Source organism: Paroedura picta, chromosome 12, assembly GCF_049243985.1.
Source record: "Paroedura picta isolate Pp20150507F chromosome 12, Ppicta_v3.0, whole genome shotgun sequence".
Lineage (NCBI taxonomy): Eukaryota > Metazoa > Chordata > Lepidosauria > Squamata > Gekkonidae > Paroedura > Paroedura picta.
Genome location: NC_135380.1, coordinates 6,440,601 through 6,467,563, shown reverse-complemented (window position 1 = coordinate 6,467,563; position 26,963 = coordinate 6,440,601). Strand labels below are relative to the sequence as shown.

The window sequence follows — 26,963 nt, the reverse complement described above, 5'->3', positions numbered from 1 at the left end:
CCATTGCAAGGACGCCTTCTAGCCTGGGGCATGCAGAGTGGCAGATTATTGCCTTGAATCCTGAATCATCTGAGAGCTGAGATAATATTTCAGCATATTACGTGAGGGGTACCTTTCACCAAACTGTCTCAAAACATATAAGTTAGGGAGTAATAGTAAAATCGGCCAGGAGTTGGATTTTTAACCCCCCCAAACTTGTCCTATGTCACATATGTTTGTGTTACTAATGATTGAACAACAATGGGGGGAAACTTTGAGTCCAGGGACACCTTTCAAGCCAACAAAGTTTTATTCAGGGTAGAAACTTTTGTTTGTATAGACAAAGGTAGTGGTTCTTGCTGCTGCCTCACACACTGGCCAACTAGTAGGTCCTCTGAATGGACAACAGGACATAGAACCTTCCAAAGGACATCAGAAGAGCCCTGCTGGATCAGACCAGGGGTCCATCTAGTCCAGCATCCCATCCTACACAGTGGCCAATCAATTCCTCCAGAGGTCCAGCAACAGGGCAGAGAGGCTGAGGCCTTCATGAGAACATCAGAAGAGCCCTGCTAGATCAGAACAGTGGTCCCATCTAGTCCAGCACCCTGTCTCACAGAGCGGCCAACCAGTTCCTCTGGAAGTCCAGCAGCAGGGTATACAGGCTGAGGCCTTCCCCTGCTGTTGCCTCCTGGCTTTGGGGCTCAGGGGGTTAGTGCCTCTGAAGGCTTAGACCATTCGCTGCCATTGTGTGCCTGGAAGCTTCAAAACGAAGATCCATCCCAGACCCCAAGCCAGAGACTGGGCAGTGACTGAGGGCCTTTGGCTGACCTGCAGACAGAGAGACGATTGCAGCAGACAGCTTGGAGGACTCAAACGTCCATTGGTGGGGAAATGGTGAAAAACAAAACCGCTTTTCTGGAACTCTTGAGTGCCAGCAAAAACAGCTCCTTGGGAAGGAAGGGAGGAGAAAGTGACGGGGAGGCCAGCCGGCCATGAGCAGGGAGGGGACGGATGGGCTGCTAGCTCTGACAGGCAAAGCCCTTTAAGGTACTCTGGGAGAGGTTATTTAAGGAACGACAGCTTTCATTCTGCTCTGTCGGCATGCTCCTAAAATACCCCCCCCCCCGCTCAAAAGGCTGCCATTTTTAAACCTCCCAAATTAGTCCGGTGATCATTTTCTTACAAACCAGCATGTAATCCAGGGGTAGTCAAACTGCGGCCCTCCAGATGTCCATGGACTACAATTCCCACGAGCCCCTGCTAGCGATTGCTATTGTAGACCATAGACATCTGGAGACTGTTAGGATGGGCCCTTGGCCTCAGTCCGTTATCAGAGCCTCCTACTGACTCATCCAAAAGGAGTCAGTGGCCTCAGAACAATTGTATAGCTGAAGGCCTGGATGTGGTCAAGGGGTAGACAGGACCCAACCATTAGAGTGGAAAGCAGATTATTTTCCCCTTAAGTCCTCCTCTTTCGTACATCTTTTATTGTCCCCTTAAGTCCTCCTCTTCTGTACATCTTCTATTGTCTCCTTAAGTCCTCCTCTTCTGTACATCTTCTATTGTCCCCCTAAGTCCTCCTCTTCTGTACATCTTCTATTGTCCCCCTAAGTCCTCCTCTTCTGTACATCTTCTATTGTCTCCTTAAGTCCTCCTCTTCTGTACATCTTCTATTGTCCCCTTAAGTCCTCCTCTTCTGTACATCTTCTATTGTCTCCTTAAGTCCTCCTCTTCTGTACATCTTCTATTGTCCCCCTAAGTCCTCCTCTTCTGTACATCTTCTATTGTCTCCTTAAGTCCTCCTCTTCTGTACATCTTCTATTGTCCCCTTAAGTCCTCCTCTTCTGTACATCTTCTATTGTCTCCTTAAGTCCTCCTCTTCTGTACATCTTCTATTGTCTCCTTAAGTCCTCTTCTGTACATCTTCTATTGTCCCCCTAAGTCCTCCTCTTCTGTACATCTTCTATTGTCCCCCTAAGTCCTCCTCTTCTGTACATCTTCTATTGTCCCCCAAGTCCTCCTCTTTCGTACATCTTCTATTGTCCCCTTAAGTCCTCCTCTTCTGTACATCTTCTATTGTCCCCTTAAGTCCTCCTCTTCTGTACGTCTTCTATTGTCCCCTTAAGTCCTCCTCCTCCATACATCTTCTATTTCCCCCCTAAGTCCTCCTCTTCCGTGCATCTTCTGCTGGATGGGAGCAGCCCGTTCACTTCCCCTTATGGTTGGTGTGGTGTCATTTTACAGCACATTCTCGGGGGATAAATAAACCACCAGACTTTGCCCTCTGACCTGCCCCGGTCGGTCTACAATGGCCTCACTGCTTTATGACCACAACTTGGCGACGGCTGCAGTTGCTGCGGCTTAAAAACTCCCGGGGGCTCTAAATTGGTCTTCTTTGCCACAGCCGGTTGTTGACACGAGGCCTACCCCTTAGTCGCTTGTAGCCCCCTTGGCCCTCTGAACACCCCAATCGTACCTAAATTAAAAATAAAACCCATCTATCCTTTTTTGGGGGGGGGGAATTATTGCATGCATGTCATAGGTTAAAGTTAAAAATAAATAACAAGCTATTCACCCTGTCTGGAATGGGTGGAAAAATGTAAGCTATTAAGGGTGGCCGGTGTTGTTGTGGATTCCAAATTCTCATTTCTTTTTATTCCAGAGGGGTAGCCTTAATCATCTATTGCTGCAAAGCTATTTATTTATATTCAGGAATAAAACGGGCGCTAGATCGGGGTGGTGGTGGAGTGGAAGAACTCAGCAGAAGGCCTCTCCCTCCCCCCAGGCCCTGGAACGGCTGCAGGCTGGAGGCCCCCCCCCCCCCCCCCAGGAAGGGAATTCACTAGCAGGAGCAGTTCTCATGCAGCCTCTGAGCCTTGGAGGGAAGTGGAAGGAAGAGGGATGGTCAGGGGTGGGAGATAGAAGGCGATTGGCTGGTCGCTGGACAGACAGGAAAGCCGGTTGGAGGAGGAGGCACTCAGGGGCGGGACAGCCACCCTGAGTGGGTGTTAAGCGCTGAGCGGCACTTAAGCCATGAGACCAGCTCCTCCTCCAAGCCCTTACCAGAAATATTAAGTGGAACAGATAAAGTGTAAACTGATGCACAATCCTATGTGAATGCAGGAATGCCAGATTTATTAACGAGAGGCAGGGGTTATTCAGTGCTGAAGACATGCCATGCATGCTCAGTTACCATAAACCCTCAAGTTACAGTAGTAAGCCCAAACTGGTCAGTGGCCAAGGTAGGGACTCCCAGGCAAGCTTTTGCTGGGGCTCCCTCTAATGGTGGTGACAGGAAGTGCCTGCAACTGCCTTACGGAGACCCCCTAGGGTAGGGTGTTCAAGGCAAGAGACATTTAGAGGTAATTTCCCATTGCCAAACCTCTGCATAGCAGCCCTGGGCTTTGTTGGTGGTACAAACCAGGTCTGACCTTGCATAGCTTCTGAGATCTGGCAAGATTGGGACAGCCTGGGCCACACAGGTAAGGGTGCAGCAGGATTCGAATGGCAAAGTTAGAAGACAATGCAGACAAGCAAAACACCACGCAGTTTAAAACATGAGATGCCCTGAACAAGGGAGAAAATGGGTTCCAAGAGAAGAAGCCAATACAGAAAGCTCAAGCAGGAAGAGCAATTAATGTACACAGTAACAGGGCCAAGGACTGCAATCCAATTCCTTGCATACATTTATAAACAGGATTTGTTGGCACATTAAGGGCTTTCAGTGGGTTAGAGCTCAGTTTATCAGATGCACATAGTGGGATCTTTCTAGGTAGATGTTTATACGGGAGGCTCTGAAAACCATGATGAACGGCAGAGTCAAAGGCTGCAGAATTCAGAAAGGGAGATGTAATTAGCCTAAATTCAAATGCAATCAAGGAGAGAGCAGAGATTGTTCACTGGGGGTAATTGGGAATCTATTTTCCCCTAAGTTAATTGACATCAGTCAGGGCTTAAGGTGTCCCAGATTTAACTAAATTCAAGTCCGGTAGAACCTTCGGGACCAACAAATATTTCAGAGTATAAATGTTAAGGAATTCACCCAACTGCCGTTCAATTAAATGGGTAGGGTTACCAGCTGCGAGTTGGGAGATACCTGGAGATTTTGTGGGTGGAGACTAGAAGGACAGGGTTTGGGGAAGGGCAGGGGGACCTCAGTAGGAAGGTGGACTCTTCCAAAGCAGCCATTTTCTCCAGGTGAATTGTTCTCCATTGCCCGGAGATTGATTATAATCCCAGGAGATCTCCAGCCACCATCTGGAGGTTGGCAAGCCCAGGAATGGATGTGCTATGGGTGTTGTAATTTAAAGCATGGAATCCATGCAGACTGTTTATCGCGAATGAGCTTGCCGGCCTCGTTTGGCATTTCAAAGGGCTCCAGAGCAGGGATGGCAGATTAAAAAGGCCGAGCAGCAAATGCAGCAGTCCCTCTGCATGAAGGAGGAGAGCTCTGCAGACTGTGTGGGTACAGTGCCTTTGAGTCACAGAGGTCCCATGGTGGCCAACCAGGTAGGGTTTTCTAAGGAAGAGGTAGAGGTGGTTAGCCATGGCCTGCCTCTGCGTAGTAACCCTGGACTTCCTGCTTAGTTTCCAAGATCTTCCAAGGAGGGATCTGGAGACTGTGTATGGGTAAAGTGACCACCAACTATTTTCTAGGCAAGAGAATGGTGGTTTGCCATTGTCTGTCTCTTCATACCAACTCTGGCAGTAGATGTCTATCCTTCCCATTATGCCATTTCTACTTAAGTGAGCATGCTTCCGGGAAGGTATCGGTGGACACTGTTTTGGGGGTTGGAATAGACAATGTCTGGTGTACAAAGAGAAGAAGAGAAGAAGACCCTGAAGGGGCAGCAAGAAGACTGTTAGATAGGTCAGGACCTTTCTCTCCTATTAAGTGTGCTTTCTTGTCTGTCCCTAGATTACTACAATATCCTGCTTCTTCTCCGAAGCTTTCTTAGGTAGCCATGTAGGCAGACACCCAACCCTGTCTCTCCACTGCACAATATGTCGTTCCATAAATAAATCCTTTTATCTCCTTTATCCTAAAATACAGCATGTGCATATCCATGACTTATTTACCCTGCTAACATTGGGAACCCCGGCCCTATTTCAATCCAATGACCTAGCTCTTTTGTGTAAACATCTAAATCATGGGGCATCTACTTTTCCTATTATTCTCTATAAAAATGGACTTTTTCCCTATCGAGAGGTGGTTCACAGTCCGGCGTCTGTTTTTGCTTTTGTTTCCATGCCAGGACAAAAACCAGGCTTGCTGATAGCAGGTCCTTGGTCTGCTACTGAAGTCCTGGCTGTGGAGACTTCAAAGGTTTTGCATGGCAAGCTCTCAGCTCAGAGCGACAGTTCTTATGGGGGAATTTAGCATTGCAGCAGCCTGTAATCTTAAAATTACGGCCATAAAGACCCGAGCGGCAGGATTCCCCCTTGAAATAATCCAGACTAGTTTTGGTCTTCTGGGCTCTGTTCCCCAAGTCCTCGCTTTGATGAGGCATCAAAGGCCAAGATCTCTTCCTAGATTGTCTCAGCCTCTCCATTTAAGGATGCGGGCGCTTCCATCAGAATTCCCTGGATTGTCTTTCGAACGCAGGGTGAAGGCATCTACAGAGCCCACACAGAAGCATCTGTAGCATTCGTTCACGGCTTTACAGTGTCTTGGAGAGAGATCCATAAACTGGGGAGCTGAAATCCAGAGATAACTTGGTGCATTTGTTCCAAATGTGTTCTTCTCACATTTAGCGTGCATCAAAATAGAATACATGCTGATGGTGGCAAGATTAGAAATCTGAGTGTTTAAAAATTTAATAAGCATTTTTGGGTATTCCATTGCTCAGCATCCTTCCTCCTTCAGCAGCAAACTATTTGTGGGCTATAAATATAAGAGGAACTGTGCTAGCTCACACCAGGGGTTCAATGACACCACAACCTTCTTTTTTCATACACTGGGCACAAATCCTTCTTCAAACATGAAGGGCAATTATTCTTCCCCACTCCTGCGCTAGTACGTAGAGGTCTACTGCCCCTGAACATGGCGGTTCTATTAACCTCTGATGAACTTACCCTTCACAAATCTGTCATCAAAACATCTAAATCAGCAGCCATATCATCGCTAAACCACTCAGCAGTGAATTCCACAAGGTTACTACATTCAGAAGAACATCCAATCAGCTCTTTCAATTGGGATTCTTTCTCAAAGAAAACGTCATCCCTGATGCCCAAGATTCCCAATCACCTGAATGTGCATCCCTGTATTCTGTGTATGCAGAATGCAAACCTGCGTGGAAGTAATTTCATTCACTTGACCTGGATATCTTTAAACTTTGATCTGCAAGTACTGGGGATATTTTTTTTAAGCTCAGTGGTTCAAGGAAATGGCATTTTGCACATGCTCGAAAGCACTTTTAATTATGTTGTTTTTCAATATCTCAGGACTGAATTGAAGCATAAACCTTTCTAAACCCCACTATCAAAATCTCCAGGTGTTTCCCAAACCCAGTTGGCAGTCTTAGTTCTACATAATCCCTAGCCCTCCAGTGTGTATCTACAATGATTTAAATGTGTATCAGAAATTTAAAGAAACACAAAGGAATACAAAGGAGTCATTCTACTACGGATGTCACTTTTTGGTACCCTAACCAGAATCACACCCTTCTAAGGCCATTAATTTCAATGAATTAGTGGCAGAAAGTGCCATCAAGTCACAGCAGACTTATGAAGGGCGGGGGGGGGGGGGGTACAAGACAAGAGCAATTCAGAGAGGGTTTGCCCTGGCCCACCACTACACAGCTACTCTGAAGTCCCTCAGTGGTCTCCCATCTAACCAGGACCAAACCTCCCTAGCTTCTGGAGCTAACCTGGGCTATCTAAATTCAAGTGGGTAGTCTTGTTGGTCTGAAGTAGCACCCACTGAATTCAAAAAAACTGAATTCAATAGCACCTTTAAGACCAACAAAGATTTATTCAAGATTGTGCTTATGTGTGCATGCAAGCTGAGGAAGCGTGCATGCATGTGAAAGGTCACGCCTCGAATAAATCTTTGTTGGTCTTAAAGGTGCAATTAGACTCCGATCTTACTGGGCTATCTAGGTCAATGCCTTTAGAAAGGTGCAACTCTGCTTAGGATGACTCTGTAATTCTCCCAAACTCCTGCCTGCGCTTTCGTGCTACCTACCTGCGCCCCCCCCCCCATCCCCCGCTTCAGCATCCTCTGCCACCTGGATAAGGATTACCTTTCCTTCTCTGCTGCCCCCAAACAGCCGGTTTCCCCCCCGGGGCTGCTCTGGACCAATCCGCCCACCGAACCGCCAAGAGCAGCCTCCCTTTCCGAGAGGCCGCGCGGCGGTGGATGCGGTTGCCGGGGCAACGGAGCCCCAGCATCTCCCGTCTCCAGGCGACCGTTGCCCGGGCAGCCGAGCGCTGCTCCGGCGGCATCCCTGCCTCGCTCCCTCCCTCCCGCCCCGCTTCGCTCTCCGCCCGCCCAGCCTTGGGAGCCGGCCAGATGGGGAATGCGCAAGCTCCGGCCCGGCCAGCCCCACGGCTCAGTTGCAGCTCCATCATGGCGCTCAGGCGGCGGCTGCCGCTGCTGCTGCCGCTGCTGCTCGCCCTCCTGCCTCTGCTCCGTGAGTCCCGGCCGCCGGGAGGGGGGGGGGGCAGGGGACACCCCGAAGGGGAGGGGCGAGGAGTGGTCGGTGCCTGGTGAAGAGGGGGGCCGTGGGGGGCGGAGGGAGGGGGAGAAGGCGGTTTGGAGGCGGGGGGAGCTGTTCTTCTTGCCTTGTTTCGGGGGCAGACACCCCCTTCTCCAGCCACCCCCCCCCTCTGCTACCCATGCTTTCAGAAGCCACAAGTTGGAAGGTTATGGGGCCGGGAGTGGGTGGGTGCGTGTGTGTGGTGGGGTGCCTTTTGTAGGGCTTCCCAATAGGAGGCTGGGAATCCCTGGGACAAAGAGGCTATTGTCCTGAATTGCTGGAGTTGGAGGAATTTTATTAGGGGGGGGGGCATTCTAGCCTCTTTGGAGGGAGGGCCAGCAAAGGTGTAAAGGAGCACAGCCCATCCTATTACCAGGGGAGTTCTCCCTCCCCTTGCATGTGGGGACACACAGAATCTGGCGGTGTGTGTGTGTGTGTAGGGTGGGGGGTGGGGCGGTGATGTGGATTGTGTTTTTTTGGGGATGGAGAAAAAAACACAGAAGGGTCATCCTGCATGATTCAGACAAACTGTCTGGTATAGATTCCAGGAGAGGGACCAAGTTCTACTGCTGAAGCTAAAACCGAGGGGGGGGGGGGTTCGTGGCGCCAACAGGGATTTTTTTATTCTAGCAGAAGCTCTGGGGGACTGGAGCCCAAGGCATCAAATTCTAGAACTCATCCAAAAATTACACGCGGCAGGTCAGCCTGGCTTAAACAGATTGGCCTTTCTTCCTCCCTACAAGCCCTTAGCAGTTCTCTTGGACCCATTTTTTAGAAATATTAGTTGACGGTTCTTAATATGTTCTATCAGACTGTAACGTTGCCATTAGCATCTGTTTGTTTTCATTTAAAACTTCTGACTTCATCTTCCTGACTTGACTACATTACCATGCTTGTTGTGACTGCTAATCCGGTTGTCACACAAAGCAGTTGACGCTTAAAAGACCCTCACTCAGTTTCTCTGTCTCGACCTCCCCTCCTCCCTGCCCTTTAACTGCCCCTTTGTAATCTTTCCTTTAACTAGGATCTACAGTTTGATTCCCTTCCATATTCCAATGCAAGGCCAGGTTTCTTCCCAGGTTTGTCATAAAAAAGAGGGAGTCGTCTTCTGTTCAACATACAAGTTGCAGTTAGGTCCAATAAGAATAGATCCAGATGGGGTACTGTTTGCAGCAGTAAAAAAGAGCAAGAGGCTGGAAGCACCCTAAAAACCCATGTGGTGGCCAGTGAGGGGGAATGGAGACATTCCCATCTTGCCACATCCTACCTCTGAAAATGCCAGCTACAATTACTGGCACAATGTCAGGGACTAAAACTATCAGCCAAAAAAACTGACAAGAAACAGTTGATTCTGGAGGTGAAAGCCTTCAATGATTCATTGCTGCTGGACTTTTGCTCTTTTCTAACTCAAGACTACTACTTTGAATTATTATTATTTTAAAGATTTATAACATTTTAAGACAGGGCATCTTACATTCAGAGTCTTCTTTCTTTAGAGTTAATACGGTATCTGAGGAGATCTGGTGTCTGAAGAAGTGAGCTGTGACTTGGAACGTTTATACAGAAGGAAATGTTGTCCATCTGCTGTACTTTACCCTCCATGTACTTTTTTGTTGTATTTTACACTCCATCTGTCTTGTGTTACTCTCTCTTGCCTCCATCACAAGGTGTTCTGACCGCCCCATGGGCGATCCCTCTGGACTTTCTCACTCCCCGTTTAAAAGTATTTCAGCAAGCAGAACTCATGCTGCTCCAGCTCAAAGTTTCTACTTTTTAGAATTAGGATGTGGAAGCATCAGCACAACAACAGAGATTCAAGGGCAGGAGCCCCTTAGCCTGACAAGGGAGCTTTTGATCCTCAGAATATCCTGGCCTTTAAAAGCGGGCTACTGGACTCAAAACCAGCTCTTCTGCAGACCAACACAGCTCCCCTCCCAGCACTACCCTGCATGAGAGAGAAAGGGGGGGGGCTTTGCCATGAAAGCCTGCACAATAATGTTCTGTTAGTCTTTTAGATTCTATAATTTTCCTTAAAAGCCTCCCCCCCCAAGAGGGGCAAAGGGAAGGTCTCTCTAAAAAGTTGCAGTTTCTCTTTCTGGAACTTGGGAACACACACCCTTGTTGTAGGATTGGGGGGAGATTTTTCTTCTGCACAGTTAGAAGAAAAATAAATGATAAAGCACCAGTACAGGAAGGTTAATATCTCTTTAAAATTGGCATTGGGAAAAGCCACCTTCTGCCCCATCTGCATGTAATTTAGGAGACAGGGAGATGCACATACAGTTGAATTATGAGATATACGTGAATCTGTTATGTCTTTCTGTCTATCTGTCATCATCATAATCACTGCCTTCCTTCCTTGCTGATATGTTTCTTTTCTCCAGCACCTTTGGGAAAGTACTTTCTGCTCATGGAATAAGGCACTTGAGCTGCCCCTTCCCATCTCCCCGTAATTCAGAGCCCCTCCCCCACTTTTCCAGAAGATGAAGGAATCAGGAATGTGGGGCTTGGCCGGGGAGGCAGAGTTGATACTGGATCTTATTCTCTTGGCTGCACAAGCGCCCTTTGTTCCCGGAGCCCCACGCAAATGTTTTCAGCCTTAATTGCAAAAACATTTGTTAATTCCATTCACGAATGGGGTGGGATTTGTCTGGCTATTAATAAAGGCCTGGGGGCGGGTGGGGGGAGCAAGGGGAGAAGGAGATAATGGCAGCCACTCTTTGGGGGTGTATATGCATGCGTGTGAGTGTGAATTTCTTGCTCCCGTTACATTAAGACTGCAGGGGCAGGCAGAACCTGGAGGGGCGTTTGGCCTGCTTTACACGTGGAGAATGCCTTGGGTGCACTCCAACAAATTTATTTTTTTATTATTTCGATTTCTATACCACGCTCCTGGCAAGCCCCACATTCTGGATTTCATCCCCTGGAAAAGTGGGGGGAGATGCTCTGTGATGTAAAGCAAAATACATGTGTGCATAATCACCACTTCAGACAATCTCACATGCTCTTTGCTACGCAGAAATAGAATTTTTTTTCCATACCTGAAATAGCGTTGGAATTCTGACTTTGCTTTCCTTTATATTTTTGGGGTGAAGCATAGGGTTTGGGATCTTAATGGGATATGATTATATAGAATCCACCTTTCAAGCAGCCATTTCTGGAGGTCAGTTGTAATTCCCTGAGATCAGTCAGTTATATTCCATCTGTGCTGAGACCAATGCCCGAAGTAAGGGAAAAGATTTTTTAGGATATGTTGTATACCATCCTGTATGTTATTAGGGGTTTGTTTGATCAGATATTGTTTGTATTTCTGTTCTGTGAACCGCCATGAGCCAGTTTGCTGGGAGCAGCGATATACAAATGCAATAATAAACAAACAAAACAAATCTTCAGGCCCCACCTTGAAGTTGGCACCCCAAGGAGCTGGGCTAGGCTGAAACCAACCAACCTGCTTAAGGCCTTCCTGTTAGTTTTGGAGATGAACAGCAACTTCTACCTAGCCTCCTCCTGTGCCCAAATTTAGCAATCCCTCCCCTTGCTCCACATTTTTAAAATTGTGTACACTCCCCCCCCTCCCCAAGAAAACTTGTACTGGGATAAACTCATGAAGGAGTTGTGCTAAGATAGCGAAGGGTCATGGAATTCTCTGAGTCACAAATAGGTTGGTGTCCACAATGGGCTTTTTGTGTTGTCGTCGTAAGAATATATCTTGACACTCATCCCCACTCTGTTTTTTTCTCAAGATACAACATCCAGCTGTCTTTGGGAGCAAGCAAATGCTCCCAGCCAGCTGTCCAGACCTGAGGCAGATTTTTGTGAGCCTCCCAGAGTTTAGCCTCCTAAATCAGAGGGTGGGTAGCTGAATGTGAAGAATGCAGTTTAGGTTGCCAACTCCCGGCTGGGAAATTCCTGGAAATCTGAATGTGTTATTGGGGAGGATGGAGATTGGAGAGGGGAGGAACCATTCATTCATTCATTCATTCATTCATTCATTCATTCATTCATTCATTCTACCGCCCTCCCCGAAGGTTCAGTGCGGTTCACATAAAACAGAAACAATACAGATCGCTTAGATTAACAATAATGGTAACAACAAGCAATGTGGAACAGTAGAAAAATATGGAAAACATTACATTAACGCATACTGATAGCCCAGTGGGTTGTGCGGAAATTATGGTGGATGCCATAGGAGGGAGGTTTGGGGGGAGGGCCCTTGGGAAGCGGTGGTTCAGGTCGACCTCAACCAAATGCCTGGTGGAGGAGCTTTTCTCCAGGGGGTTTGTTCTCTGTGGGCTGGAAATCAGTGGTAATACCAGGAGTTTGTGGGACTTTGTGGGACCAAATGCAATTCTCCCCTGGATATCAGCATCCACAAACGCTGAGCTAGGATCGACACCACTCTTGTGAGTTAAAGGATAAGTCACGTGACTTCTGTGGGACTGGAAGGGTGTCCTTTGAACCACAATTTCAGTAACATGCTTAGGTCAGGTTTGGCGTTTCCCATCAAGTAGCTTAACTGTACCCTCCTAAAACTCCTCCTTCTGCCTCCTCTCACACATCTGCTTTAAAGCCGTTGGCAGAGAGCATGATTTTAGCAAGTTGTTTCTCACAACAGTTGTGTTGTTGAAAAACATGTGGGTTTACAGAGGGGTGTGCCCCTGCACATGTGTTCCAGTGAATTGACCTGTTGTTGAACTTGGATTCTTGCCTTTTCTGACCAGTATTTTCCCATCATGCAGGAAGAATGTTGCATATTATGAATCCAAACATAATGTTCATTCCTCCCCAGTGTTCTTTCAGTGTGTATGAGATCTGAACCATGAATGGCTTTCCAAAAGTTCACATTTGTGGCTCCATAAATTGTAGTGCTGTTTTGATCCTCATATTTGGAGAGCTTGCTGTCTTTAATACTTAGAATGGTGTTTGCCCATGTAACGTTTCACTTCTTTACCCATAGCAGTACACAGTGGCCAGACCATCCATCATCCTATATCTGAATGGCAACAAAACATCAGAGCTAAAATTACACTCTTGGGGTTCTCTCCTGAGTTCCTACTGATGACGGGATATGATCAGGCCAAAGAAATTGTTAAGCAGAGATTAACTGACATAGAACACCAACAGGATCTAGCTAATAACCCATCTTTCATTATCAGTGAATCCAATAGATACTTATTTTTCCCTATGGGAATTGTAGTCCATGGACATCTGGAGGACCACAGGTTGACTACCCCTGTCTTACAGCGCCCTCCTCTCCCATTTCATCCCCACCACAACCCTGTGAAGTGAGTGAGGCCAAGAGAGAGTCCCTCGGTGAGCTTTCATAACAGAGCAGGGGATTCGAACCTGTGTCTCCCAGCTCTTAGTCCGGCGTTCTAACCCCTAGACCACGCTGTCTCTTGCATCACGTTGTGTGGGGCAAGTTGCGCTCCATTTTCCATCTGTTGACCAGGGGAACCTTTGACTGAATCCAACACGGCTACCCTCTTGAGTTTCCCAGGGTGATTTGGAGCATGGCTGGAAACCTGCAGAGTAAACTTTCCGTTCGCTCCCGCTCCTTAGCAAGTTGTATCTGTTTCTTTGGCATTCTTTGTTTGCGTGTTGTGCCTGTGTGTTGAGGCAGAAGGAGACGCCGTTGTAAATTTAGAACTGATGTTTCACAGCTGATTGCACCCAACCCCGTGGATCCGAGGAATGTCTCTGAACTTTTTCTGGAGCCAAAGCGGACTGGGGGTTGGGGGTGGGGAGGCAAAGACGGCCTGCGAGGTTCCCACAGGATGCTAAATGCTGATTCGGAACTCTCTCTCCGCACTGTTCCTTCGGCTTGTTTCTGCAATGCAAAACGCTTGCATTGGTTGTGACACGCTTCAGCGTAAATGAAATCTGCTTCTTCCTCTTAGACTATGTGTTGAATACCAGCAAGAGACCTGCTTGGAAACTGTAGGCCCATAAAAGCAAGAGGAAGCAAAACAAACAACACTAATTAAGTCGGTGGCATTCTCAGTTCTGTCTCTTCTTCCAAGAGGAAGGGACAGGAGGTATATCCCTGTTTTGTTTTTTCTTGTCCAGCGGGTCCTTTGTTTACGGCAGGGGTAGTCAAACTGCGACCCTCCAGATGTCCATGGACTACAATTCCCAGAAGCCCCTGGGAACTGTAGTCCATGGACATCTGGAGGGCCGCAGTTTGACTACCCCTGGTTTAAGGCCATGTTGGGTGGGAGGAATGATTCACGTCCCCGGCACTTTAAAAAAGTCATGGACAGTCTCCTTTTGCCCTTTTGCACAAGGTTTGTCCAGACTTCTCAGCGGAGGGATCTGCAAATCAATAAGATTAACTGGGGCCATCGACTGGCTAAAATAGAGGAGTGGATCCCATCCCTGTGCAAAGGACATGAATGCGTTAATGCAAACATTTATGCTCCACCTTAAATTTGGTTCAAGTGTGAAGACTTCCTCCAATCGAAGTGGCTTTTCCCTTGGCTGGGTCACCAACTTTGCCTTTGAAAATTCCTGGAGATTTCAAGATGGACTCTGGGGAAGGCAGAGTTTGGGGAAGGGAAAGACCTCAGGAGGGTATAGTTGTTAGAATATGCATGATCAGTTGTGTGCATGATTCAAGACAATATGAAGAATATCCTGCGGGGGGCGTCGGGGAGCTATGTAGCTAGCACATTCAGATTAGGAACTTCCTGGTATTTTTCAAATACTCTCCTTCAGTGTCCTGATTGGCTGCATTGGAGATTTCCTGCTCCTTTAAGCATGCTTTAAGCACTGTTGTTGCCAGAGGAAGAATACAGTTAGTCAGTTAAACTGATAGGACTCTTGCACTCCTCTTTCTTTACTAAGTTGTTTCAATTCTCAGTAAAGCTATCGTTAAGTGACCAGTGCTATATTCATCCTTTGCATATTTAAACTCTGCCGACAATAATGCCATGGAGGCTGCCTCCCCCCCGACCCAAGAGCCTGGAAAGTTTTCCCTTACTTTCATCTGGACCAAACAGTTTCTGCAAGATTATATGCTGTTTCAGAAACCTACCAAGCCTGTTTAGTACCAAAGAACCACAGATGTGCACAGCATCAAGAGAGCTGCCTTGCTTACAATGCAGCCTAAAACCTATTCTCTGTAGGATACATTGTCCATTTTCTCAGCTGATGGAAACAAATCTTAATTAAATCCTCCCAAATATACACATGAATAAAAGCAATAACCACAGAGAACAAAATCCCTTTTTTTCTAGATGAGATGCAGTGGCATTTCAGAAGAAACAACCAAGACTTCATTGATTGATTGTATCATAAGCTTTTACGAGCCAGAACCCACAAGAAGTGTCCCCCACCTTCAAGAAACTGAAAGGAATGCTTCTCTCAGAATGAGATTTTTAACAGTGCCGTCCTAAGCAGAACAACCAGACTCTAGTTCAGCTGCACCAAGATTTTCAGGGTATGAACTTATCATAGAATCATAGAATCATAGAGTTGGAAGGGGCCATACAGGCCATAAAGTCCAACCCCCTGCTCAACGCAGGATCAGCCCTAAGCTGATCTATAGTCAAAGTTCCATTCTTGGGATATGGAGTTCTCTGGGTCTTTATATCTCAGTCAGATGCAAAAATACAATACTGGAACCAGCTTAACGAGAACACGGGAGAAATGCAACGCTCCTAAGAAGAGTTGCCCCCTTCAATTAACTTAGAAGGGTATAATTTTTTCATACAATTGTACTGTTGAATGTTTACGACTGGCAGAGCTTATTTATTTAGCTGGTTTATTTATAGCACACATTTCTCACTGCAGAATAACGAAAGAGAGGGGGGAAAGTAAGGCAGCATCAGCAAATGGGGCAATCTGACAAAGGTTACAAACAATTCAAAGGCAATGTGCTCGAACAATGGGAACAGCCAATTGCATAAAGAAAAGGTATCGTGTAAGCAATGCAGAATCTGGGAATGACAAGGTGTCAGGCAATGCAGTAAGAGCCAGAGGAGAGCTACAAGAATCTCTGATACCCACAATAATTGCAGTGTTCCTATAGGAAGGCGTCCATCTTAGCATAGTTCTGCTGCCACAATACGAATTACCTCCTGAACATTTCTGGTTTGCCATTGTGTGGAATGTTAGAAGGAAGGGGGCATTCCTCAGGCAGGCTGTTCTACAGGGTACAAACCACCACAGAGAACCTAGAGTATAGAACCATAGAGTTGGAAGGGGCCATAGAGGCCATCTAGTCTAACCCCCTGCTCAATGCAGGATCAGCCTCAAGCCTTCATGATAAGTACCTGTCCAGCTACTGCCTGAAGACCACCATGGAGGGGGAGCGCCCCACCGCTGATTCCACTAATGAATTAATCTGTGACACCCCCCCCCCCATCTAGCTGGTATGATTCTACATGTAGTTTGGAGCCATTATTGCAGGATCGAAACGAATCAGGTCTAAGAAGTTCTAAGACTTGAGATTGTACAGTGCGTATGAGAAGTTTTCAATAACGGCCTATGGGCTTTGTGTGTGTTTTTAACCTTAAAGAATTTTTAAAGAGCTGCGCACAATACATATATTTTTGTAACCTGTTGTCCAATTTGCGCAGACATTCAAATTTTTAAGTCCTAACTAGTTAGTTTTTTTTTTTTGTATCTTGTAGTAATTAAGAGCGACAGACTCTAATCTGGAGAACCCAGTTTGATTCCTCCCTCCTACGCATGAAGCCAGCTGGGTGACCTTGGGTTCAGAGCTCTCTCAGCCCCACCTGCCTCACAAGGTGCCTGTTGGAGGGAGAGGAAGGGGAGGCGATTGCAACCCCCTTTGAGACACAGGAGGCCTGCTCGGTGACCTTGGGCCAGCCCTGGTTCTCTCAGAGCTCTCTCAGCCCCATTTGCCTCACTGGAAGCCTGTTGAGGAGAGATTAAGGAAAGGCAATTGTAACCTGCTTTGAGACGCCTCCAGGTAGTGAAAAGTGGGGTACAAAAACTAATTCCTCGTCTTCCAGCCTGCCCAGACTAAATGTGTGTCCGAACAGCCTTCTTGAAGAACACAAGAACAATTTTTAAACGAAATCTGTACAGACAGTCAAAATGGGGGCTTAATGGGGTAGGAATATGGGTTGGACCCTACAGATCTGTTCTGCTAACCATCCCCCCCCCAGTGCTGAATTTGGCTAGAGCCTTGGCTAGTGTGGTTTATCTTTCTTCATCTTTACCCTGCCTTTCTCCTCAGTGGGGACCAAAAGCAGCTTACATTGCTTCCCTCTCCGTTTTGTCCTCCTACCAACCCTAAGAGGTAAGCCAGCTGAGGATGAGACCGGCCCAAGGCCACCAGGAAGCTTCAGTGGCAGAGGGGGGATTAGAATCTGGGTCCTCCAGAACATGCTCCGACACTCTAACCCAGGGGTGGCCAAACTGCGGCTCTCCAGATGTCCATGGACTACAATTCCCACGATCCCCTGCCGGCAGGGGCTCATGGGAATTGTAGTCCATGGACATCTGGAGAGCCGCAGTTTGGCCACCCATTCTGAATTCTGTGTATTTGTTCTTCAGTTGCAATACCTATGAAACACACATGAACTTGGGTGATACTGAGTCAGACCCTTGGTCCATTGTCGACTGGCAGCAGCTCTCCCAGATCTCTGGCAAAGGATCTTTCACCTCTGCTGCTTTTAAACTGGAACGGCTGAGGATCGAACCTGGGACCTTCTGCCCGCAAAGCGGAGGCTCTTCCACTGAGCCCCCGCCCCTCCCCAGCGAAATGGGAGCAGGAAGGGGTGCAAGATTGCGGATTCACCATCTCTAACTTCAATGTGGTTTTTTTCCCCTTATGCCTCCTTTTTGTAACAAACCACACGGCAAAAAATCATTATAATCATTGACTATAAATAGATGTTAATGAATAATGATGTCCTATTTTTAGAAGTCTTTGCAATCGGGCGCTTTTCATGTTGAAAGCAGCGGGCCGATATCATTAGGGGGTAGGTTTCCCCCCCACACACACACTTTCTCTCTGTTCTTTTACCAAATCTCTACAGCTTAATTTGCAATCCGTCTGACCGTGCGTGGTTTTCTCAAAGATCTGATTTCTTGATGCTGGAGAAATAAGAAGCCGCCGTGTAACCTGAAACTTTAATTAGGAGAAATAACTTATCTGATGAATATTTCACCAAGGGATGAAAGTTGGGCCTCTATTAGAGCATGATTTAGATTTATCGATCAATACGTAGAGTTGTCAACTCCAGGTTTGGAAATCCCTGGAGATTTGGGAGGTGGATGGTCGGGAGGGAGGGAATTTGGCAAGGACTGTAGTCATAGGATCCACCCTCCAAAGCAGCTGTCTTCTTCAGGGCAACTCATCTCTGTCATCTGGAGAGCATTTGTAATCCCAGGAGATCTCCAGTCCCCGCCTGGAGGTTGGCAACCCTTTTGATCAATGTTCACAGCAAAACAGCCAACGGAATTGCCAAGTGTCTCATATGCTAGACTGGCTAAGAATTCAGATGAACAAAAACATCCCCAAATGCCTGTTTATAGCCTTGATTTAATCTGGCTGCACAGTTGCTAGATCGGCAAAATTGTTATATTTGACCTTGTTCCATAGGAAAATCTACATTTGGGGTGATTTCCAAGTGGGTTAGATCCCTTTTGCTGGCTCTCTAGCCAGCTAGGGTTTGTGGACAGCCCTGGACTAATTTAAGCATCTGCAATAATTAGATCACTTGGGTAGGGTTGCCAAGTTCCAGGTGGGATCTGGAGATCTAGCAATGCAATGACCTCTAGACTAAAGATGTTCCGTTGGAGAAAAAGGCTGCTTTGGAGGGTGAACTCCTGCCGAACTCCTTCCCCTCTTCAAATCACTCCATCTCTAGGCTCCATCCCCCCCAAATCTCCAGGGTCTCAGGCTGAGGTCTTTCATATGATCTCCTACCTGATCTTTTTGGTTGGGGAATCTGGGGATTGAACTTGGGACCTCCTGTGTGCCAAGCAGATGTTTTCCCACTGAGACACAGCCCCTCTCCAATCCAGAGGTGCAATATTTCAATATGTGAACAAGTTTTTTCCCCCCTCCTTTGTGTACTGAGAGCCTCAGGCAGAGGTCTTTCCCATAAGCTAGAGCCTGGTCCTTCCCTGGAGATTCTGTGGGTTGAATTTGGGACCTGCCCTTTGGAACGCAGAGTCTTTTCCACCGAGCCACAGGCCCTTCCCCTACGACCTTGGCCTTATGGGTTGCCCCAGATCAGAGGTGTGGAGTAATGACCCAGCTGTGGCAGCATCAGTCTAATTATATTTGTCTTCCCTCTCTTTTTTAAACAAAAGCCGGCATGCAACCAGAAAGGAAATCCTCCGGGCAAACAAGGTAGTTTAAAGTGAACAAGACTGTTTATAGATTTCGGAGCGAGATTAGCCCTAGGAAAGATTTCATCACTGGGTTGTCGATTCCAGGCAACAACGAGGCGGTGAGCCTGCGGGGGGCTTAAGAACACAAGTCCCCATTAAGCCACGCATGTTAACCACCGAAGGAATGGCAGGGCCCTCTCTCCAAGAGGTAGAAACATCAGGCAGGGAAGGCTAGCGGCAGAAAAAAAGTTCTGCTCCTTAATCCTGCATTTGGGGCTGCTGTTAATGGCCCAGGAGCACAGCCCCCCTCCCAAAAAGCTGGCAATCTTACAGACAGCAAATGTTTCCATTCTAAAGCACATACATTAAATTTTCTCCCTGCGAGGTGGGAAAAGCTACACCTATTGCAATTCTGATGCATAGCTAGGAAAAACACTTGACTGTCAATGGGTGGGGAAAAAATGAAACAAGTGTGCTCCTTTCCTCTTTGGGCTTCCTGAACGCTGCAGTTACGGTTGCCAGCTCCCTGCTGGGGAATTCCTGGAGATCGGGGGGGGGGGGAGGATGGAGCCCAGGGAGGGGAGGGACTTCATTGAGATGGGCTTCCGAATCCATCCCCCCAATTTCACCATTTCTCCCAGGAACTTGATCTCTGGTCTGAAGAGAAGTTATAATTCTGGGAGATCCCCAGGCCCCACCTGCAGGCGGCAAACTCATTTTAGGCTGGTATTCTCCCCCCCAGCCCACCCCCATGAACGTGATTGTAACTGGTTCCCATTCTGGCATTTTTGCTCCTTTTCTGGATTTCTGCAAACAGCCTGGACGAAAAGACGTGTTTGACCTCTTTGAATCTTCGCGTGGCTTCTCTGCCGGCATTCTCGGCTTCTTCGCAACCGTGTCCCCAGGGATCGCCACGCAATAACCTCTGGGAGCCATTTCCCCACCACCGGGGAAGGAACCCCAGAACTGTAATTCCAGAAGACCAACTGGCCCGATTGGGAGGCTGTCAGCTCCCAGCTGTCCTGCTGATGTCTCCTTTCTTCGTGCCTAGTGAAAGATGCAGAATCTTCTATTGCAGCATCCCTCCCTTCCCTCATCTTCAGGCCCCTGGGGAGCTGCTCCTAAAGCCGTTTAAGCCACTGGGCGGGAGACACACCCTCCCAGATGGACTCTGTTTATCTTCTCAGTGCCTGGTGTTGACAATGGGCTGTTTTCCTCCTGCAGCCTGGGAGAATTGAGGATACGGTGCCCAGAGGGTTCTGCGATTTGGCTATCGAGAGAACCGGGAGCCGCTTGCCCCGGGGGCCGGCCAGCCGGCATTTGGGGCAGCTTGCTCCCATAGTGTGCATGTGAGCCGAGTTGCTTGCCCCCCCTCCCGCCCCCGCAAAGATTCTTCAGAGAAGAGGCCAGCTGTCCTCACCCCAATTTCCTGCATGATTTAATAAGCTTCTCTCCCACTTGGGATGGGGTGGGACCGGAGGAGGTGGAGGATAAGCCCTTCCAAGTCCTTCCCCCCCTTGTTTGAGCTGGGGGGGATTTAAGACACGCACGCAGCTTCTGTTGCCTGCCGCCCAGAACACGGTGTACCGCTTTCTGCTGAGCTCTGATTTGCTATCTGTAGGACGGTTTCTCTTTTCCTAGTTTCCCCTCCCTCTTTCCTCTAGGAATTTGCTACCGAATTCAGATAAGCAAAGCAGAAGGGTGGGTGGGCTCCTCAGTCACCAGCCCATCTCCTGGTTCCTTTGACCTGTGCTCTTGGCGGAGAGTATTGCACATTTAAGATGCTGGCCACCAGTTGGGTCCTGGGGATCCCCTGGAATTACAGCTCATCTCAGACTACAGAGAGCAAGTGGCTCCCCTGGAGAAAACAGATGCTTTGGAGGGCAGATTCGATAGCATTGTGCCCCATTGATGTTTTTCGGCTTCCTAGCCCCCCCTTCTCTCCTTTTCCAAATGGGCAGCTAGCTACCCTATCCCCCCCTTTCCTGGCAATGGACAGGGGGAAGCTGGCAACCCTAGGTACCATGGACCACCAAAAGGACATATGTGGATTCTAGAAGCAAAATCAACTAAACTAGGGTTTCTGGATTCCTCCTGGCAGCTTGTGAGGGATGTGGGGTCTTATGGAGAGCAGCAGGGGGATGTGAGGGACTTACGAGGCCCTTCCATACAGAAGGGGTAGGGGTAAAAAGAAGACAACCTATTTTTTGCACCCCTCTTTTGGAATCTCAAAACAGCTCACAATCGCTTACCCTTCCTCTCCCCACAGCAGACACCCTGTGGGGTAGGTGAGGCTGAGAGAGCTCTGAGGGAACCGGGACTGGCTCAAGGTTACACAGCTAGCCTCGTGTCCCAAAGCGGCTTACAGCCACCTTGCCTCCTTTCCACAACAGGCACCTGGTGTGGTAAGTGGGACTGAGAGAGCTCTGACAGAACTGCTCTGTGAGAGCAGCTCTAACAGGGCTGTGACTAGCCCAAGGTGACTCTGCTGGCGGCACATGAAGGAGCGGGGAATCGAACCTGGTTCTCCAGATTAGAGGTTGGGATTAGAGAAAGGAGGGTTCCTCTGTGGGGTTTAATGTCATACAGTCCACTCTGCAAAGTAAGCCACCTTGGTCCTCATTGCAGAAGTAAGCAGGGTATAAATTAAGTAAATAAACTCAATAATCTGTGGCGTGAATATAACATTTGTTTGCCTTAAAGTTTCCTCAACATTCTTGTTTCCAGTTTCTTTTTTGTGCCACAGTCAGACCTGGAGGTGAAGGTCTAGCAAAAAAAGATTTTCCAAGTTCATTCGGCCGCTGCTTAGAAGTTTAAGAAGCACAGCTGAAAAACCTTCACGTCTGCTGGGCTGCTGTTAAAGGCAGAGGAACAGGGCCAGTAAATAAATTGGCAGCCGCACCTGAATTACAAACCCTCTAGGCCAGGGGTAGTCAAACTGCGGCCCTCCAGATGTCCATGGACTACAATTCCCAGGAGCCCCTGCCAGCGAATGCTGGCAGGGGCTCCTGGGAATTGGAGTCCATGGACATCTGGAGGGCCGCAGTTTGACTACCCCTGCTCTAGGCAGCCTAATGTGAGCCACTGTTCTCTTAGTCCCTAGCCCTCCCTCACCATATAAAGACGATAATACTGGCCTGCCTTGCAGGGTTGTTGTCATGATACTGGAGATCGGGAGCATGAATTGCTTCCCTGGTTGGACACAGAACTGCTAAGCATGACTTTTCCTACAAAAGGACAAAAGAACGGGGAACGCATTTGAGGAAGACCTTCCTGAAGGTGTTGTGCGTTCAACAACGGAATTGCCACCCTCCTGGGACAGTTTTTAAGTATCAATCGGGCACCAACTTGTCCAGGATATTCCCGTTTGTAGTTCCTGCCTTGGCGGGGGATGGACTAGATGTCCCTGGAAGGGCTAACCCCACTCTGAGATCAACCTCACTCTGAATCTGGTTTAAATGACCAGTTGATGATGGGTATGGGGAAGGTGTCCCTGCTGGCGTCGGCCTGAGCAGACGAGTGGGCGTTAATCGGGAATCTCTGCTTGACTTGCTGAGCCGGCCAGTGATGTGAGGTCAGGGTCTCAGATGGTTCCGTGACTGAGTGACCTAAGGCCAGGTCAGGCTGCTTTAGTTCCCCGTAATGAGATTGTTCCTTCCAGATTTCCAAGTACTCTGAGTACAGGAGAACTCGGGAACGCAGCAAGTTCAGGTCCCAAGGGCGTCGGGCACCTGCGCTTGTGGTGTCCTGACCAGATGGACTTGTCAATTATTCACTCAAGCTCCCAGGTCCGTATGCTTGGGCATGCCAACCTCCAGGGGGGAACTGCAGTACCCCCCCCCCCCCAGAATGACGGCTCATCTCCAGATTACAGGGATCAGTTCCCCATGGAGGTCTGCCCTCCCTATGCACCGTCCCCGAAATCTCAAGGACTTTGCCAGCCTGGATCCGGGAACCCTACCCCTTGGGTTGCCAGCTGTGGGTTAGGAAATACATGGAGATTGGAGGGGGGGGGGAGTCTGGAGGAGGGTAGTGTTTGGGAAGGGGAGGGAAAGGCTTCAGTGGGGGCACAATGGCACAGAGCCCGCCCTCTGAAGTGACTATTTTCTCCGGAAGAAGAGCTGGAAAAGCCCCTATAACTTGCCCACCTCGTTTCATTCACTGTAGGGTCCCAGAAGGGGATCCCAAGAAGCAGAGACGGCCCGTCAGCCGAAGATGACTAGACAAGGAAAGGTAGTTTTCAAGCTGGTGATGGCAAGAACTTTATTCCAACAATATAAGCTGCTATAAACAGAACGAGTTCCTTGGTACAACAGCCTCGTTTTCGGGTTTACTTCATCGGTGAACTTATATTTTAAGACATATATCTTGGGGTCACTTATAGCAGGGGTAGTCAACCTGTGGTCCTCCAGATGTCCATGGACTACAATTCCCATGAGTCCCTGCCAGCGGTTGCTGGCAGGGGCTCATGGGAATTGTAGTCCATGATGGACTACAATTGTAGTCCATGATGGGAATTGTAGTCCATGATGGTCCACCAAGGTCCATCATGGACTACAATTCCCATGAGCCCCTGCCAGCAACTGCTGGCAGGGGCTCATGGGAATTGTAGTCCATGGACATCTGGAGGGCCACAGGTTGACTACCCCTGACTTATAGGATTCCCTAGAGCAGGGCTAGTCAACCTGTGGTCCTCCAGATGTCCATGGACTACAATTCCCATGAGCCCCTGCCAGCGGTTGCTGGCAGGGGCTCATGGGAATTGTAGTCCATGATGGACCTTTGTTAATAGTATATTGTTTTAATAAAGTTTTTGCCATCGCCAGCTTGGAAACTTCCTTTCCTTGTCTGCTGCGCTTCAAACAAGGGCAGGCTCCCACAGACAAACGAGGCCCTTGAAGTGCCGTGATCCAAAGCTGAATGACACACACACACACACACACACACACACACACACACAAATGCAATCAGCAGCCGGTGTTATTGGACTGGTGGTGTGCGGTTTCCACGGCCAGCTCTGCTGACAGAGTTTTTGCATCGGTTGTCTTTTCCGGCCCTTGTCCGACACAGATCGTGCCGTCGTAATCTAATCCGTCCGTTGCGAAAGGATGTTTGCTTTGTGGCTGATAGTTGGGCAAGTTCAAGGTTGGCCGGGATCTCTTGTTTCCAGACATGACCCTTATCCCCGGACGTCCTAAGGCTCCTCGCCTGGGCCTGAATCCGCTGGCTCCCTTTCTCCCAAAGTGTGTCCAGCATCCTGCCCAGGGACAGGCCGATAAAAGCAGTCACTGTGAACTAGCTCAGCCCGATTAGATTTCTGCTGCTGTGCTTGTTAGAGAGCCAGTTTGGTGTAGTGGTTAGGAGTGCGGACTTTTAATCTGGCATACCAGGTTCGATTCTGCGCTCCCCCACATGCAGCCAGCTGGGTGACCTTGGGCTCAACACAGCACTGATCAAGTTGCTCTGACCGAGCAGGAATATTAGGGCTCTCTCAGCCTCACCCACCCCACAGGGTGTCTGTTGTGGGGAGAGGAATGGGAAGGCGACTGTAAGAACCAACTCTTCTTCTTCTTCTTCTAGACTGGGCTGCCCCTATAATCAGGAACTAGATGGCTGGGTTTCAGTGAAGGCCGCCCCAGGTCTATGAGATCTTGACCTGAGAAATCTGCTTTTCTCTCTCTTTATTTTGCAAAACATTAGTAACATTTTTTGGGAAGAGTTCTGATGAGCTCAAATGATCACATGGCATTCTACATGTGTGGGGTTAACCGTTACAAGAGGAGTTACATGGATTTCAGCTCTTTGCGTGGATTGCGCGTGGACCCACGGGTCTGTTTACAATTTCCCCACACACAACACTACAAACGGATTGCCTTTTTGCCGCGGTAGTACCCGTGGCAGTCTTTTCCATTCTGCGGCTCATAACATGAAATGCTTTTGACCCCTGGGTAGCGGAAGTGACGTTCCAGCGCCAGACAGAGGGCTCCATTGTTAATCTCTTGACTTAAGACAGGAGCCTCCTCTGTGTCTGACACAAAGATCCCCGAGGCGGAAATGACACATTGGGCCTGGAAAGGTCTCGTACCTGGGCCATGCTCAGTGGAAACAGGAGGGGAGAGGCCTCAGTCACTACTAGTGTCTGCCCAGTTTTTAGGAGATGGCCGCAGCTTGGAGCCTTTTGCGTCCGCGAGAGCTGTGGAAGGTCAGATCACAATTGCTCCCTGTGCAAACGGCAGTGCGGACTTGGCTCGTGTGCAGATTTGGCAGCTGAGGAGCATAAAACGGGGAGGCCTCTGCCAACGCATCTGTTGCTGCTCACAGCGGGCATTGCATGTTGTGTGCGTGTGAGCAGGGGGTTGGTGTGGGTGTGCGAATCGGGTTGCCATTCCCGGGTTGGGAAATTTCTAGAGATGGGACGCTGAGGTTTGGGGAGAGGAGAAGGGGAGGTTGTATGTGATGTCATCAAGTGCTCCCTCCACAGCCAATGGCTTCTCTAGGAAACTTATCTCTGCGGTTGAGTTTTAATTCCAGGAGATCTCCGGGGCCGACCTGGTGGTTGGCAGCCCTGTTGGCTTTTCTTCTGTTCGACACAGCCCCTGTTTTTCAGAAAACAGCTGCCGAACATGGAGATGCTCAGGCAGGGACTGGGGGGTTGTCCAAATGCCCTAAGTCCCCAAGCATGGGGTGATCAGCTGGCATTTTTGACTATGCACCCGTCAGGTTGGTGCCATTGGGGCTTCTGCATGCAGCCACGGAGGATTTCCAGCCTTCTGGGGCACGAGGTAGAGTCTCTACGGGAAAAGAAGCCACGATACCGAAGAGACATCTTGGCACGTTCAGAAAAAATACTTGGCTAAAAATAGCCGGATGGAGTGAAGGGAGAAACGAGCTTGAGGATTAGAAGAATTTATTTTGTTACTGTTGTTCTCTCCGAAATGCTTCGTTTTGCGTCTGCACAAATGAAAGCTCTTTAACTCGTTTCCTGCCAGGGGACTTGTAGGATTTCTGGCAGGGAACCCAAATCCCTTTCACAGTCTCTACTAAGTATAGAGGAATTTGGAATGGGTGGGGGGGCACCCTCAGTCCCCCCCAGTTGTTCCAGCTGTTGGTTTGTGGTCTGATAGTTTGCAAGCCCTTTTTGGCATTTCTTGTGGGTTTCTTGGATTCTTCTGTTGGCTTTATGGTTGCTGAGTGCAATTACTAATATTTTCCAGGCACTAAAGAGCCCAGCAAGACCTGGGGCTTCCTCCACAGCCAAAAGATGGACATAGGCTGGGGTAGATGGTATTATATCCCGTTGAGCAGGGGCTCATGGGAATTATAGTCCATGGACATCTGGAGGGCCGCAGTTGGACTACCCCTGACTGCGTTCAGAGGCAGTGTATCTTTATATACCAACTGGGGGAAACAACAGGAGAGATTCTGGAGAACCGTTGTTCCAATGTGCCTAGCCTGTGAGACTTGGGATTTTAAAAGATAAATCCGAGCTTTCCCCAAATATTTCTTCTTTCCAAACAATGCCCGCTGAACGGGCTATCTGGGCTGTTCTCCCCCCTGCCCAGAGCTGCCCCAGCTGGCTCTCCTCTTGTCTTTTCTAAGGGGTGTGATCAGCCCCTGCCTCCCTCTCTCCGGAACTTTCGGAGGGCCCAAAGTTGTCGGTGTGTCATGAAAACCTGGGGAAAGCCTATTGTCTCCCAACCGTGTCAGAGCTTCCGGACCTGACCCTCTTATCTCTGCCATCTGCCCGATCCCTCCAGCTTTCCAGCCCAACTGAAAGCCGCTGGCCGCATCGGGAGCTTCTTTTGTTTTAATCTGAACGGCGGACAATGCAAAATGTGCTGATGGGACGGTTCCCATTGACAACGGAGAGGCAGGCGGAAAAACGAAATGATTGCCAGGGCTGTTGTTTTTGTGCCTTGCATGGGAGCCTGGGCTGGTCTGGCTGGCCAAGGCCCGGGTGGACTC

The 26,963-nt window shown here is 48.7% G+C and overlaps 1 protein-coding gene across 1 annotated transcript in view; it reads left to right on the top strand.

The window, feature by feature from the left end:
* Positions 1–7,327: 7,327 nt before the first annotated feature.
* The window catches only part of JAM3 (junctional adhesion molecule 3), a 33,572-nt gene continuing 13,936 nt past the window's right edge, over positions 7,328–26,963 (top strand). Inside the window, exon 1 of the mRNA XM_077306592.1 lies at positions 7,328–7,616. Within this exon, the coding sequence (XP_077162707.1) occupies positions 7,343–7,616 (274 nt within the window). The 5' untranslated portion in view covers positions 7,328–7,342. The remainder of the gene's footprint in view (positions 7,617–26,963) is intronic.